General features: G+C 39.0%; 2 protein-coding genes across 8 annotated transcripts in view; one reads left to right on the plus strand and one right to left on the minus strand.

Annotated features, from left to right (window-relative positions):
• Nucleotides 1-4,134, plus strand: part of LOC124539166 (titin-like) — a 40,532-nt gene extending 36,398 nt beyond the window's left edge. The window contains exon 19 of the mRNA XM_047116461.1: nt 899-4,134. Within this exon, the coding sequence (XP_046972417.1) occupies nt 899-1,030 (132 nt within the window). The 3' untranslated portion in view covers nt 1,031-4,134. The remainder of the gene's footprint in view (nt 1-898) is intronic.
• A 355-nt stretch (nt 4,135-4,489) lies between these two features.
• LOC124539295 (endoplasmic reticulum metallopeptidase 1-like) overlaps nt 4,490-16,013 on the minus strand; it is a 28,068-nt gene continuing 16,544 nt past the window's right edge. For 6 of the 7 annotated variants that reach the window (XM_047116639.1, XM_047116638.1, XM_047116640.1 and 3 more), the window contains 8 exons: nt 10,891-10,993; nt 9,617-9,806; nt 8,683-8,864; nt 8,185-8,316; nt 6,930-7,219; nt 6,399-6,511; nt 5,374-6,322; nt 4,490-4,779 (listed from right to left, as the gene is read on the minus strand). In XM_047116639.1, the coding sequence (XP_046972595.1) occupies nt 6,273-6,322; nt 6,399-6,511; nt 6,930-7,219; nt 8,185-8,316; nt 8,683-8,864; nt 9,617-9,806; nt 10,891-10,993 (1,060 nt within the window). In that variant the 3' untranslated portion in view covers nt 4,490-4,779; nt 5,374-6,272. Of the gene's footprint in view, nt 4,780-5,373; nt 6,323-6,398; nt 6,512-6,929; nt 7,220-8,184; nt 8,317-8,682; nt 8,865-9,616; nt 9,807-10,890; nt 10,994-16,013 lie in introns of those variants that run through there. The other variant, XM_047116642.1, reaches the window with a different exon arrangement.

The following is a 16,013-nucleotide window of genomic DNA, read 5'->3' on the forward strand; positions in this document are numbered from 1 at the left end:
CGCATCAAAAGACATTTGTTAATAAAAAGCACCTATTAGCTTGAACGATCTGTACAAAAGTATATATATGTTGAAATTTTGTGCATTTCTACTGAATATTGAATTGAATTGTTCAATTCTGACATACTATAGTATGTAAAGGTATTATAATTATTACAATTTGATCATTATTATAGATATGATTAATTTTTTTATCTTATACAATAATAATTCTGCTATTTTTTATATGCTTTTTATATTTTAGAAGAAGTAGGAAAAATATTAATGTATATTGTAATGTGCTGTAGATTATCGCGATTTAATTGAATTTTTGTCTTAATTAATTATTTAAAGAAGTTGTTAATTGTACGACATTATTTATTATTCATTTTGATCTGATGATGTTTGTATTAGTGGATGAAGGAAACATTCTGTTGTTGAGTCAGAGGTTGTAAACAGTTCGCAAGATGATACTAAGAACTGTTCTTCCAAAATGAGGATTATTGTACAATATAACTTCAGTGTATAATATTAACCACAAAATACAGATTTCTTGTGGGTTTTTTTTCTAATAAGACATGTTATGATGATGTCCTAAAATTGTCATTGATAACAGCCATAGTTATGTTCATTAAACAGTGTCTAACAAAGGTGGTCGCAAGGTTATTACTGATACTTTATTAATTATGTACAGTGTTTGTACAAAGATATATAAAACATTATGTGAGTGAAGCATAGATTTCAGAGAGATATATTCACTGAATGTCAATTGAACATATAAAATATAATAATTGTATTTTTTATATATATTATTGTATAATTAATATTGTTCCTATTTCCTCTAAATGATATAAATGTATTATTATAAGTAGATGTAGTCTGAGAGCCAGCAGTCAAAACCAAAGGATTAATGTTGCAGAGTTTAAGTTTGGATAAAGAGGAACGCAGCGCTATTATAGTATTCAAAACGGGTCTCGCCGCTGAGAACTTTAAGAAGAAATTCAACAACAAGATGGTCGCTGCCAGTCGTTTGACTGTCACTTTACAGTAGACGTATTTAAGTCAACTAAGAGTATTGTTTAAAATTCAAATATTTCTAAAGCCACTGCCACACCTGCTAATTGTGATATCGTTACTATAATTAATCTGTAAGTAAAATCCGGTACAATATTTAGGTCTATTGAATCATTGGTGTCATCCCAATTATACATTAGGTATATTATCACAATCACTAACGTGTTTCATGCCTTATAAAGTTTTTAATAAATAAATTAGTTTTCGTCAGAGAGCTCCATAACTCTTGTTGATAGATTGCTTTAAAAACAATTGTGATTACAAGAGTATTTTATAATACGCCTTTTATATGATAAACCTCGAGTTTGATGTTGAAATGAAAACATGAATTATAAATATTGATTGAATTCTAATGATTATAGAGTACCTTGATGTTTTGTTGTCGTTCAGTCACTGAGGTGTGACCGTAGCTTTATAAATAAATCCGCACGACTTTGTAAAAACGGTAATTATCATTAACATTTGTTTCTTCTAATGATAATATACTTTATAGATGTATAAATACAAACCATGTATAATAATTATTATTAGATTTTTGTTTATTACTTGTATCAACAAGTGCCGATATTATTGCGTATTGAAAACTGAAATGCATATAGTTTTTGGTTATTGTGCAAGTTATACGCGCTGTGAAAATATTTCCTAACGAATTTGTATGAAAACTCAAAAGACATTTCGAAATTTTTGAACGATGAGAAATTTGTTTTTCTTTATTGTAATTATGAGAAATTACAATATATTTGTAACTGATTATACGGTATCCGTTTATAACGACTTTGAAAATTCTAATTTTATTATAAATTTAATTTATAGTGAATTATGCCTCAGAATACATTATTTGACAAAGTAACATTTTTTTTCAATCGTTACTACCAATAGTACCGACAGCAAAACAGTTAAAGGCGATCTTTACAAAGTAATTTGATCAATACTCGTATATAACAGATGCACTAAGTCGTTCTAAACGGACTCAGTTGTTTGTTATTTACTTTATATGACATGATATCTAACTGAAACTAAACCTTTGGTTTCACATTGTGAATCGAGATATAGCCGATCGTTTATCTGATAAACACTTAAATGATATACAAAATTTGATTATTAATATTGATTTTGCAATTCTAATTTTGAATTGTTCAACACGCGTTGCCATTTTGCATTTGTGACAGATAATTAAAATCTTTGTATTCTGTGTACAATATTAAGTAAAGTTGTAGTGAATAAGTGTTTTATGATGTTCTGTTTAACAATAGAACCAATTGATTATGTTGATGCTGTGGGTTCCTGATGATGTAATGATTCGCGACATGCTTCCAATTACGTATTTGTGTAATTGTTTTTAATTCAAAAGTGCGTATTTTAGATTGTTTATTTTGTGTACATTTAACATGTATTCGTCGCCTATCTAATGTTTGGGTTGCTGTCGTTTTTATTATTAATGTTGTGATTTGTTTGAAACGAAAGTAATGAAAACAAATTTTGACTGACTATAGTCATGTTAGTATGATTTTAAATGTATGTTTTAAATAAACAAACAAATCTTTTGCATATTACTAAATATTTGTGTAAAACATGTATACTTCCTGGTATAAATTACATTATTGTATAATCTCAACAAAACAATACGGGTATCAAAAGCATAAAATTAAAAAAAATAACTGTATAATTGGCTATACATTGGTACATAATACATATACATATGTAAACTACCCGATTATCTGCTATATTATTACAATGATATAGTATTTCAACATTATATGTCTATATTGTTGGAAGCATAATTTCTTAAAATTTGTTATTAATAATAAATGCTAATTGCTGGCAAAAGGACGTATGTTACATTGAAGTTGAAAACCTTGCAGAGAGAAACTTGTGCGTTACTGTATATTTTGTTTTCAGCAGGGGAAAAACTATGAATAATGTAATAAGTACTGCATTTCAACAAGACCTTCTTTCACTAATAGTATTTGTACTTGTATTCGATTCTTTGTACTTTTTCTCATATACAATGCATACATACACTAATAAGGGGCTTATTGTATTCTTACTCCATTATTTAAAACATTGTTTAGCGACTGAATAGTTACACAAATATATCTTCCTGCTATCAGTGTAATTAGTCATTACTTGTAACTATGCGTTTATATGTTGGGAGGGGATTTGTATATAGATTTAAATTTGAGTGTCATTCAAACGAAATCAAAGAAACTTTACACTGAGTTTATGTATTACTTTTATGGATTTAAATAAATTTGACAATTTGTTTGTTAAGTATTTGCGTCAAGACTTAATGTTAAATGTAACGAGCACGTTTTCATTTTTTAACATTTTTCTTGTGTACTAAGGTATTCAGTACTGTCCGCAACACACAGTGACTGCCAGCAGCGGATTTGAGACTTTGAGGCGACCGAAACGAAATTGATAAGTTTTGATCGTTACCAAAACTAAATTTAAATGCTTGTGAAATCTAAAGATAACTTATTGATGGATGATTTATTTTATGTTAATTTAATTATAAAAATAATCTATATGTACGCTTAACGACACACAGGCGCCTGAATAATGAAGTCCTAAATCCGTTTCCGGTCGTTTGAATGTGCAAATAGTTTTAAGATAATTCTCAATTTCTCCAGTATAGAGTCACATCAAAAATCATCAAAATATTTGTTAATTTTTACGTTTATGTGTAGTTCCTGCAGAAGTTTTAACGAGTAAATAGTTTATATTAGTAAGTTTTACGAATTTTAGGTTTCTAATAATGATCATACCTTGTGACAAATAAAATATGAATAGTTATGAATGTTTATTATTTTGTAACCTGAGTGAGTCGATCTCAAATAAAATAATCAAAAATGAACATTTATATTGTGTTTCAATTATAATATTAAGGCTTGATTTATTTTATTCGTATGAAATATGAATAAATATTTTCAATAACAATTCTTGTAAATATATTTAAGTCATTATCAGTAATTAATTAAGTTTATAAAATAAATGTTTATAATATTATATGTGAGCGCTATAATATTCTAAGCACTGCTATATGAAGACTGACTTTAAAATAAAACTTCTTGAATATTTTTTGGTATTTTTATTTGAACAACCCGTATGCATTTATTCGACACAAATTAATATCATTAGCAAAGATATATATTACAGTAATAGTAACAATCTTTATATAAAAACTACATAATCTGTTATTTTAAAGCTCTTATCAATTGTGCTGAGGAGTTATACTAAATTTGAAGAATTTATGATTCAAAAAAATATCTTTAATATGATCCAGTCTTTTAATGACCATATTATATATATCACCTATTAATGCCACTGCAGATCACTAGCTTATTCCAGCAAAATTCTACCATGGGGCTCGTTGGACCCTTGCAAGTTCCCTTCCCCAAAACGCACCATTCATTTCAAAGAGAAAAAACCCATGAAAACTTCACATGTTCAATATTTATTACGTACAAATTATGTAGATTGAAACAATCCCTGTCACAAGCATTTTTATTTTCCCGAACCCAAATTTGATTGACTGGTATGACCTCTGTGATAACATTAGAAAACGTAGTTGCTCCTGAAAGACAGAAACGTCGCGATATTGAAATACTCCGGCATAGCTCGCAGCAACGCCTCGTAGTCTGCGGTGAAGTGTTCCGGGTGGTGCACCCGGTGGGCGTGGTGGGAGATGTCCACGAGTGCGTCTGTCTGTGACTGCGGCGGCACCTGCCGACACGGAACGCGCCGTTATGTGAGCTATCGGTGGTATGAGGGGAACCGAAAACCCCACTAGTACAAAATAACTGATAACTATAGAAGAAATCAAAGCTCATGTCAGAAACATGTCAATAAATAAGGCAATATTAGTCAATGCAAGATTATATTAAACATAGAAAAGCGTGGACTTAGTGTTTGATGTCTGTGTGGGATGTATAACATACTAATTGTTCTGTACTGACATACTCTGTAATTAAAAAGTGTAGCAACTGAACTTGTTTGCGGTTCTTCTCGGTAGAATCTATTCTGTAACTCAGTGATAGCATAACGTTTAATTCGACACTGTAACACGATGATTCAAAACTAGTTGTATGAGCCAACTTGGATAAAAATTTTGAGACAAAAGCAGTCGAATTGATAATTCTGTTAAAAACGAGAGCTACTGGTGTCCGGGTCGGGTGACTATCGATAGTTGACCTCGACAACCGTTCAGGATATCGGCAGTACTACCGATAGCATCACGAACTCTCTATGAGCAATACTATCGGTAGCAGCTACACTATTGGTATTATAAAACAACAGATAATCGGGCGCGTGACGCACCGAGAGTGTCAAGTTCAGCTCGAGGGGCGGGAAGGGGCTGGCGTAGGTGGGCGCCGCGTGCGTGACCACGTACAGCGGCCGCCCGCCGTGCGCGGCCGCGGCGCGCAGCGGGGACGCCAGCGACCAGCCGCGCAGCGCCGCGCCGGCCCGCGCCCGCACGCTCAGCGTGTTGTACGCGGGGCCTGCGCAGTGTGGAGCGGTGAGTGAGTGTACACACGCTCAGCGTGTTGTACGCGGGGCCTGCGCAGTGTGGAGCGGTGAGTGAGTGTACACACGCTCAGCGTGTTGTACGCGGGGCCTGCGCAGTGTGGAGCGGTGAGTGAGTGTACACACGCTCAGCGTGTTGTACGCGGGGCCTGCGCAGTGTGGAGCGGTGAGTGAGTGTACACACGCTCAGCGTGTTGTACGCGGGGCCTGCGCAGTGTGGAGCGGTGAGTGAGTGTACACACGCTCAGCGTGTTGTACGCGGGGCCTGCGCAGTGTGGAGCGGTGAGTGAGTGTACACACGCTCAGCGTGTTGTACGCGGGGCCTGCGCAGTGTGGAGCGGTGAGTGAGTGTACACACGCTCAGCGTGTTGTACGCGGGGCCTGCGCAGTGTGGAGCGGTGAGTGAGTGTACACACGCTCAGCGTGTTGTAGGCCGGGCCTGCGCAGTGTTGAGCTGTGAGTGTACCGCCGAGTTAATGTCTGGGGATGCCACCCATTGGTGCTGTAATGTTAATCTATCGATACGTGTCCTCGTCATAGTCAAAGAAGTATGGGAAAAACTACAGAACGCGATCGAAGACTCCGGGCTTTCTAGAAAAGTCGGCTTACTGAAGGATTTGATCGATACTTCATTAGACATCTGTGGTAGTATCGAAGAGTGCGCACACACCCGTGCCCTATAACACATGCAGTCAGTGACTGTGTGCGCTCACACACACGCTCAGCGTGTTGTACGCGGGGCCTGCGGCCGCGAGCGCGGTGAGTGAGTGGTACCACCGAGACAAGCCACCGGCTCGGTGGTACCACTCAGCGCTCACCTCGCATCTCGAAGCTGAGCACGCAGGTGTCGGCGGCGCAGGAGCGCCTCACCAGCTGGAACGAATGCTCGAACCTCTCGGGCGAGCTCATTTTTATGAATAGGCTGCCTTTCCTATAAACAAAAAACCTTTAGTCAGGACCGAGCACTTTTTCAAGGTCATTGGTAAAGTTATTTAATCTTGATATTTGTGATGCAATCCACGTCCTTTTTATTTCACAGTGACGAAGCTAATTAACATTTCAATTTATAATTTTCTCATGTTAAAAACGATAAGGGTGAAATCAATAAGCGAGATTAATGCCTCTATGGCAAATGTATTTTTAACTGAATTCGAAAAGTCTGAATATAATCAATTCTAAGATATTATTACATCCTGCCTCTAATTAACTGGCTCACCCTTAAAACTGGAACACAACTAAGTATTGCTATACATGGTTGTGTCTGACGTGAGGGTACCACTCGGACAGGCCGATGATAATACTTTAAACAAATGACCACGCAACAGAACGGTAAGTGAAATCGAAATTACATATATCTGGCGAACCGCGGTTTGAAGAGCGGCAGATTACAGTAAATACTGTTTTCACATTTTTCCGCCGAGTATACAACCAAGTCGCTGTCGGTGATTTTGAGAGTGTTCACGGAACTGTCTTCCTCGTTCCCCTTGCTGTGAGTACTGCGGCCAGGGTCGTAGAGGGGACTCTCCTTGATCGCTTTCAGCGTGGACTGCACGGAGTACGCGTCAAGCTTGGTGACGAGCACGCCCGTCACGTTCTCTATTGGCTTTTGATTCGCATCGTACGTCGTTATTTGTGAGTGCTGAAAGGGAATAGTGCACTATAATTAGTCATCTTACAGACGAGGTTAATCTTAAATAAATGATATTTGGTATTGAATTCAAATCAAATCAAAATAAACTTTAATCAAGTAGGCTCTTACAAGCACTTTTGAATCGTCATTTTACAATTGAGTGAAGCTACCACCGGTTCGGAAATTAGATTCTACCGAGAAGAACCGGCAAGAAACACAGTAGCTACTCTAGCTCTTTTTTTGACATTTAAAAAATACAAAGACATTTTAGTTGAATACAATTATTTAAATCATATATCCTGTTTGGAAGTCAACAGGTGTTAACTGCACGCTCTTTATCATCTATAAAATCATGATGCGATATCATTGGTCGAGAGCTCGGATAGTCTATGGTATTCACTATGGATTTGTCAAAAATGGCGGTCAGTACATCGACGATAAGTTACTACGGGAACGTGAATAATAATAATAATAATAATAAGTTTATTTCGCTTAATAAATATTCAATTTACATTAGGGTGCTGAGAACTCCTAGTAAGTATAATAATATCTGTATCAGGAGTTCACGCTCTTCCATAACAGTTATAATGATTAATTGAAATAAACCATAGAAAAAAAAAAAAGAAATAAACGTGAATATAAGTCGCTAAGGTTAGTATACAGTTAGTGCCTTCTGCGTGCAACCGGAACGTTACTCAAGATATCAATTGAGAAATCGTTGGCGGTAGTTGTTAATAATATTTCCTTTGTTCTTCAAATAGACAAATGTCATCTTAGTCTACCCGTGACCACGGACACTGCAAAGTGCTCGAAACGTCGGGATGTTTAAAAATAATTAATATACGCGATTCATCCGTTATAATTAGTTTTATTTAAAGGTTAATAGTGTTGTATTATAAATAAAGACATATCCTACGTGAGCTAATATGGAATCGCATAGAATAAGTGAATATACGGTTTGTTTGGACACGCACAAACCAGTAGTGGCGCTGCGTGGCGAGGCCGCGGTAGGGCGCGAGCGGCGCGAGGGCGGCGCATGCGCACAGCGCGCCCGCCAGCAGCAGCGCCGCGCGCACGCGCCCAGCGAACTGCAGCTCCGCGCCGCTCTGCGGGGGGGGGGGGGGTGAGTGTCAGTGACGTTACATGATCGTGATAGTGGCTCGTATTAGACATATGGAAATTACTACGTGCACTCCCGCGCGTCGGAAAGCATGTAAGGCGGTTGGACCCGCGCGATCGGCTCGGATTTTTCGTCGCATCGGATTATAAACGTAGGGAGTGCACCTCTGTTGAGACTTAGCTCTATCCTAGAATATGTTTGTAGCAGGCTTACTTAAGATTGGTTGCCGAGAGGAAATCGGTAGCCACGAAATGATTACAACATATTCAAACATGTATGACGTTGACCAGTCACAGAGGGCATACATTGTTTTTTCTTAGATTGAAAACAACAATCCAAAAAAAAGTCTCACGACGGTGGCGACGACGAGCGATGCGAGTACCACGCTGACGGCCGCCACGATGTAGTCCGGCGCGTCGGAGCCCGAGCGGCCCATGATGGGTATGAGCAGCGACAGCAGGCGGGCTGCCAGCGACACGCACATCGAAGTCGCCGGCAGTAATAGCACCATTTCAAGCATCAGATGCTGCCAGCCTGCCACGTGACATTCAGGGGGTAATGTTTCAGCGGATAACCAGGTAAGTAAAGTAACAGCCTGTAAATTTCCCATTTCCAGGCCTCCTCTTCCATTAAGGAGAGAGATTGGAACATATTCAACCACGCTGTTCCAATGCGGGTTGGTGGAATGCACATGTGACAGAATTTCGATGAAATTAGACACATGCATGTTTCCTCATGATGTTTTCCTTCACCGCCGAGCACGAGATGAATTATAAACACAAATTAAGCACATATATATATAGTGGTGGTTGCCTGGGTTTGAACCCGCAATCATCGGTTAAGATGCACGCGTTCTAACCACTGGGCCATCTCAGTTCTACCAGATAACTAGGTATAGTACGATACAAATTAGATGTAGCATCGGAAAATGCAATGGAATGAAAATAAAACCGATTACTGCCGATTTACACAACCAATAGAAATAGCTCCCCATCGCGCCATTCGACGCTATTCGTCGCTATAGATTCACGCGTCAAAGAAAGCAAGTGCATGTAAATCGACGCGTCAAATTGTCGAATATATTAGATCATATGATATTACAAGTTATAACGTTTGTGCAAAGATCATATTCGCATGAGAAATAAATATTGATAATTTGGGATAGCGTACTCAATTCGGATGTGATCGGTTTTACGAATTTTGCCGATGCGACATCTAAGTTGTGTCGTACTATACTCCATTTATTTTATCGATAGACAACTAAAAGCAATGTGTGGTAACAGTACCCTTCAGCTTGGCGTACCGCACGAGCGGCAGCGACACGAGGCTGGCGAGCGTAATTAGCAGCAGCGGCGCGGCCAGCACGTACGTAGCGCCGGCCGGAAGCGCCAGCGCCGCCGCCAGCAGCGCGCCCGACGCCAGCGCGCGGGACGCCGCCGACGCGCGCGCCGCGCGGATGCCGCGCGACTCGCTGCGCTGCGCACGCACACGCACACGCGTACAGGGGGGTGCGGGGGGGGGAGGTGGGTAGCTTAGCTTAGCTCACCCCGACTAACGACTAGGGCCTCGTTAACTTCACACTCACATAACTCGCGACGCGCTGCGCTAGCGGGGGACGGGGAGCTTAGCTAACGAGGCCCTAGCACCCCACATAACTCCTCCCACCGGTGTTTTTTTCTTATGATAGAGGTTGCCGGACGAGCATAAATAATAAATAAAATAAATAAATAAATATGAGACAACATCACATATATTACTCTGATCCCAATGTAAGTAGCTGAAGCACTTGTGTTGTGGATATCAGAAGTAACGACGGTACCACAAACACCCAGACCCAAGACAACATAGAAAACTAATGGTAATCTACATCGACTCGGCCGGGAATTGAACCCGTGACCTCAGAGTGGCGTACCCATGAAAACCGGTGTACACACCACTCGACCATGGAGATCGTCTTATGTCATATGGGCCACCTGATGGCAAGTGACCACCATCACCCATAGACAATGAAGTTGTAAAAAATATTAACTATTCCTTACATCTTCAATGTGCCACCAACCTTGGGAACTAAGATGTTATGTCCCTTGTGCCTGTAGTTACACTGGCTCACTCACCCTTCAGACCGGAACACAACAATACTGAGTACTGTTATTTAGTGGTAAAATAACTGAGGAGTGGGTGGTACCTACCCAGACGGGCTTGCACAGAGCCCTACCACCAAGTAAAAGTTAAAGTTAGTCTTAGCGTAGTGTTTAGAATTATATCAATCGTTGGCGCGACTTAATTTGAAATAGCGACATCTGTCGTTTAAATAATGAACTAGAGTATCATTATACTACTTTCACTTAAGCCTGTTGAACTGTACCGTCGGCTCATTGGTAAGTTACCGTATTCCAGATTAAAATTCGAAAGGGCTGACAACAAAGTAGCTTCTTGAAACAAATATTATTTCCAATTAAAGTAAGACAATACTGATAATTGATTTTAAAGCATTTCGTATTGATATCATAACAATAAACTATAACCTAGCAATATAGTAGTAATTTTAATTTGTACTTACCTTCCCTGCTCTCCAAGAATCCAAGGAGTGTGACGCAAAGGTCATCGCTATAACATACGGCCCTATGTACAGTGGTACCACCATCCATTGCTCGGAGAGATACCTAAAATCAGAAAAACTTGATGGTGAATAAGAATTTAAATAATCATTAATAAATGTTGAGCATCATAAATATTAAATGAAATCATTAATGCCACCCATAACACTTAAACATTACTAAAAATTAGGTGAATATAACTCAGTTATAACTAATATAACTAAGTTTGTTAAGTCATTGAAATGAATTTATGTACCAAGTTTTTTTGTTGTTGTTTATCTTATAACAATAAACACAAACCTATAAATTAGAAAACTTTAGAACTAAAACCTTATATTATTTGGCATGTGACGATGCACAGCATCCGTGAGAGTGCGTTGTATACTTCCCTTTCCTGTTTCTTATTTTTTCGTATGGCGGGTATGACGTCACGTCCGCCCCACTCCTTTCGTTAGGTTCCAGGGGGGCAGCTTGCCATTTTGGTTTCATAGCGTCGTTACTTCTCTTACTGGTAACATCAATTTTTGCTAAGTGTGTAAAGTTTTGTACTTTTCGTAATTAAAATAGTGTTAGTTATATTTAGTGAAATACTATATTGTGCTAATAAGTGATTCTGCTATTTTTAATATGAGTAGTGACAGTGATGTGGAAAATGTGCGCTTAAACCATAATGGTTTCGAGCAAGTTGCTGGTTGTAGTAACCGGTCTTTGCAATCGCCGGTTGTAGAACCGGCGTCTAACAAAAGGAAACGACAAGGGAATGGAAGCGATTCAAGTTTGTCTTCTTCGAATTCCTCTGACAGTGAGTCAGACAAACAAGGTCAGTGAGCTTACCAATATTTTATTGCAAAATATTTATCTACCCGCATCACAAACACAAATGCATTCGAATAATTTATTGAGTTCTTTTCCGGATAATAACCAAGCAACTCAATTACCTGCTCCTTCAATCGAACCCATAGGAAGTTCGTCAGCACCAACGTTCTGTTTGAAACGGCCGGTAGTTGAATTATCTGGCATAAACAATACCTCTTGTCATTTAAGTTTAGGATTGATTAATACTTCAGTTAAAGACCCAAAGGTGCCTCGGGCCGATCCCAAGCACGTAAAAATTCTCCAAAATTTGCAAAGATTCGGAGATATTTCGTGGAAGGATGTACGGTATACTGACCCTTTAAAAGTACATATTGCCTCGCCGGGATTTGTGGATCTAGAAGTCAATGATGAACTCAGGCAATTTTTAAAGGGTAAAGACTATTTAGCATCCTCCGAAAAAGCACTGGCGGCCATGTGTAATGCGTTAATTACACAGCGTGAGCTTCTTAATAAAAATTTACAATGTTTGGTTGATTGGGCGGTCTCCGTCGACACGGTGCTGTCTGCAACTAATGTTTTTGACAAAATAAGTGATTTATTTCAACCAACATCAAAATTTCACAAAATTAGCGAAGATATTATGCAAATGGTCTGTGGTAAGCGTGCCGAATATATTGAAAATCGTCGGGAGCGTATCCTGAACGAGTTGCCAAATAAGAACCTTCGTGAGGGTTTGCGTAAAATACCTCCGAGTTCTAATCATCTTTTCGATGAAAATCAACTTAGACATTACATACAGACTACGGGAGGTATTGATAAGTGGTTGCGTCCATGGTATCATACAGGAAGAGAATCTAAAACTAATAACAAGTCTCTTATTAAATCTACCAAAAAAGTTAATAATTCAGATTTCATCATGGACGGTCCTAATCCTTCCTTTCGTTCGAGATTCGATACAAGAAAGCCTAAATCTCACACGGGTTTTACAAGACAAGAGTATAACCCCAAAAATAGAAGAACCTTTAAAAAGGATAAGCAGCAGGTCAAGCGACCGTCTGACAAGTGACTATTGGCCACGCCGCAACAAATTTTACGGGGGCTGCCTTCGAGCGTATCGAAGGCAGTGGCAGATGCTTGGAGCTCCGAAGGCTCTTCTCGATATGATTACGGGAATGCGTCTGCCATTTACCTCCAAACCAATATTAATCGGACTTTCAACAAAGGTTCTCGAACGCTTCCAGACGCCACAGTCACCAGAGATGAACGAACAAGTAAAAATGTTATTGGAGCAGAGGGTTCTAGAAGTAGTCAGTCATCACCACCACGAACCCAGTTTTCTGTCAAAAATATTTCTGGTCAAAAAGAGCGACGGCTCGAACAGACCAATATTCAATCTAAAGCGGTTAAACCAGTACATTGCAACCAAACCCTTCAGACTAATATCACATTTCCAGATACCTCGATTTCTACAGAAGGGCGACTGGATGGTGAAACTCGACCTGTCGTCAGCCTACTTCCATGTAGGGATCAGGGAATACCATCGAAGGTTCTTAAGGTTAGTTTACAATCAACAGGTTCTACAAATGACTTGCCTTCCTTTCGGACTGTCTTGCGCCCCGAAGAACTTTGCTGCATTAACCAACTGGGTGGCACAACATTTGCGCAATCAAGGTTTGCGAGTTGTCGTTTATTTAGACGACTTCTTAATTGTAAATCAATCGGAAGCAAGTCTTCAGTCCCAAGTAGAGTTGGCGATAGACAAGCTCAGAATGCTGGGTTGGACTATCAACTACGAGAAATCTATAATCAAACCAACCCAGGAAGTGAAATTCTTAGGAATAGTTTGGAACACCAGGTTGAACTTCAAAAGTCTTCCCAGAAAAAAGATCGATAAGATATTGTCAATTTCATACCGCCTGAATCAGAGACGTACAATGTCACTCAAAGAAGCGCAAGCTTTTTTGGGCTACCTAAATTTTGCCAATTTTGTAGTCCCTCGAGGGAGATTACACTGCCGTCAGCTTCAGTTACAATCCAGGATGCTAGTGAAATCGTCAATGAAAGAAATGAACTTGCAAGCAGCAGTAATAAAAGATCTGAAGTGGTGGATCAATACTTTGGAGACGTCTCAGCCAAAAACAATGTTGCACTCGGAACTCATTCATCATTTTTTGACAACAGATGCTGCAGATTTTGGGTGGGGAGCTCAAATTGACGATCACACAGTGTCAGGCAGATGGAGAAAAGATCAGATGCAATGGCACTGCAACCGCAAAGAAATGTTTGCCATAATAGCGGCTATAAGACATTTCAGATTACAAATACAAGGTCGTCATCTGATTTTACAGTCAGACAATCGAACGGTTATCGCATATATTCAAAAAGAAGGCGGCACACGATCGATGGCTCTTCTCAATCAAACCTACCAGCTTCTGAATTATCTGGACAAGTGGAATATTACGATGACAGCAGAATATATTCCAGGCAAATTCAACGACATCGCCGATCATTTATCGAGAGGGAAACAAGCAGCCGAATGGCACCTACTGAAGCCTGCTCTCAATGTGATATTCCGCAGGTTTGGAGTTCCTCAGATAGATTTGTTTGCCACGAAGGAAACAAGAGTGGTACAGAAGTACGTCTCGAACAATTGTCAGGACTCCTCAGCTCTGTTTTGCAACGCCTTCAGTCGTCCATGGCAGTTTCATCTAGCATGGGTATTCCCTCCACCGAGTCTCATTCCGCGGGTGCTACAACATCTCAACACTGCTCAAGGAACCTTTTTGATCGTTGCACCAATGTGGAAGAGAGTGTTTTGGCTTCCAGATCTTCGCAGACGAGCTTTATGCAGACCTTTGAAGATCAAACGGCTATCTCAAGTGCTGGTGGATCAAACGACAGGCTTGCCACCACCCCGAATTCAAGACATAGAGCTTTTTGTCTGGAAAATTGGGGCTGGGAAGATGTAATTCAGACTTGGTCTGAAGCTGAAAAGACTTTGCTTAGGTCTAGTTGGAGGGAATCCACACTTAGAACATATAAACCCGCTTGGTCTAGATGGGTAAGGTGGTGTGCGTTAAATAATTTTGATTTTAAACATCCAAGTGGAGTTAGTTTATCAAGGTTTTTGGCCTTTTTGAGCTTAGAAGAGAAATTAGCTTATCCTACCATTCTCCTACATAAATCAGTAGTTCTTGCGTTCGGAAAAGTTTTAAATAATGAAAATTTGAATTTACATTTTTTAGTTAAGCATATTTTAAAAGCTATTTCTCTCCGTAGCCCAAAAACCATAAAGCCTCCAATTTGGGATCCAAATGATTTGATTGCCTGGTTAAAGAACAATCCACCAGTGATTAATTCTTTGTTTGAGGCCTCACGACGATTAGCATGTCTTTTGTTACTCGCATCTGGTAGACGTGTTCATGACCTTACATTGTTAAAAATAGATTCACGCCATTACTTTGATTTCGGTGACTATATAGTTTTACATCCTACATTTGGCTCAAAGACTGATACAGCCACGTACAGGCAATCAGGTTGGAAATTGATGAGTCATTCATGTACTAGGGTTTGTCCTGTATACTGGTTGAGAAAAGTGGTCGAATTAGGCACTGAGCGGCGGACGCCCATTTGCGATAGTTCTCTATTCATAACAATTAGAGGTTCAAACCGAGCAGCTTCTCGTACTGTGATAAGCGGTTGGGTGAAGTCAGTTTTTAAAGATGCAGGCATTGTAGCTTCGGCAGGCAGTTTCCGCTCTGCCGTCGCATCCTTAAATTGGTTTGAACATTTCTCTATTGAAGACATATTAGCACGTGGAAACTGGCGCAGTGAAAAGACTTTCCTTAAGTTTTATTGTAAACAAATAATAAGTAATTCAAAACCATCTCATTATAATTTTTCAAATAATTTTGAACCTGTAGATTAATATATTGATTATTCAATTTTTTATAAATTATTATTTATAATTTTATGTCTATAATTTTCTAAAACACCGATGTGTATTATGGTTACTGTTGAAATTAATATATAAAGTCGGATAGTTTTAAGTTGATGTTATATAACTCAGTTGATTTTTATATTCTTCTGGTCAAGTGAATATATAATTTTCAATTACACTGATTTTATTATATTTATTATATGTTCTCAGTTGTCACATAGCGTCGTTTAGGGGTCACCAGGAGATATAAACACGTCTCTCACGGATGCTGTGCATCGTCACATGCCAAATAATAGTACAAGTTTTACATAACAATAAAACTTGTATTAT

The sequence above is a fragment of the Vanessa cardui genome, chromosome 22 (assembly GCF_905220365.1).
Source record: "Vanessa cardui chromosome 22, ilVanCard2.1, whole genome shotgun sequence".
In the NCBI taxonomy this organism is placed as follows: Eukaryota; Metazoa; Arthropoda; class Insecta; order Lepidoptera; family Nymphalidae; genus Vanessa; species Vanessa cardui.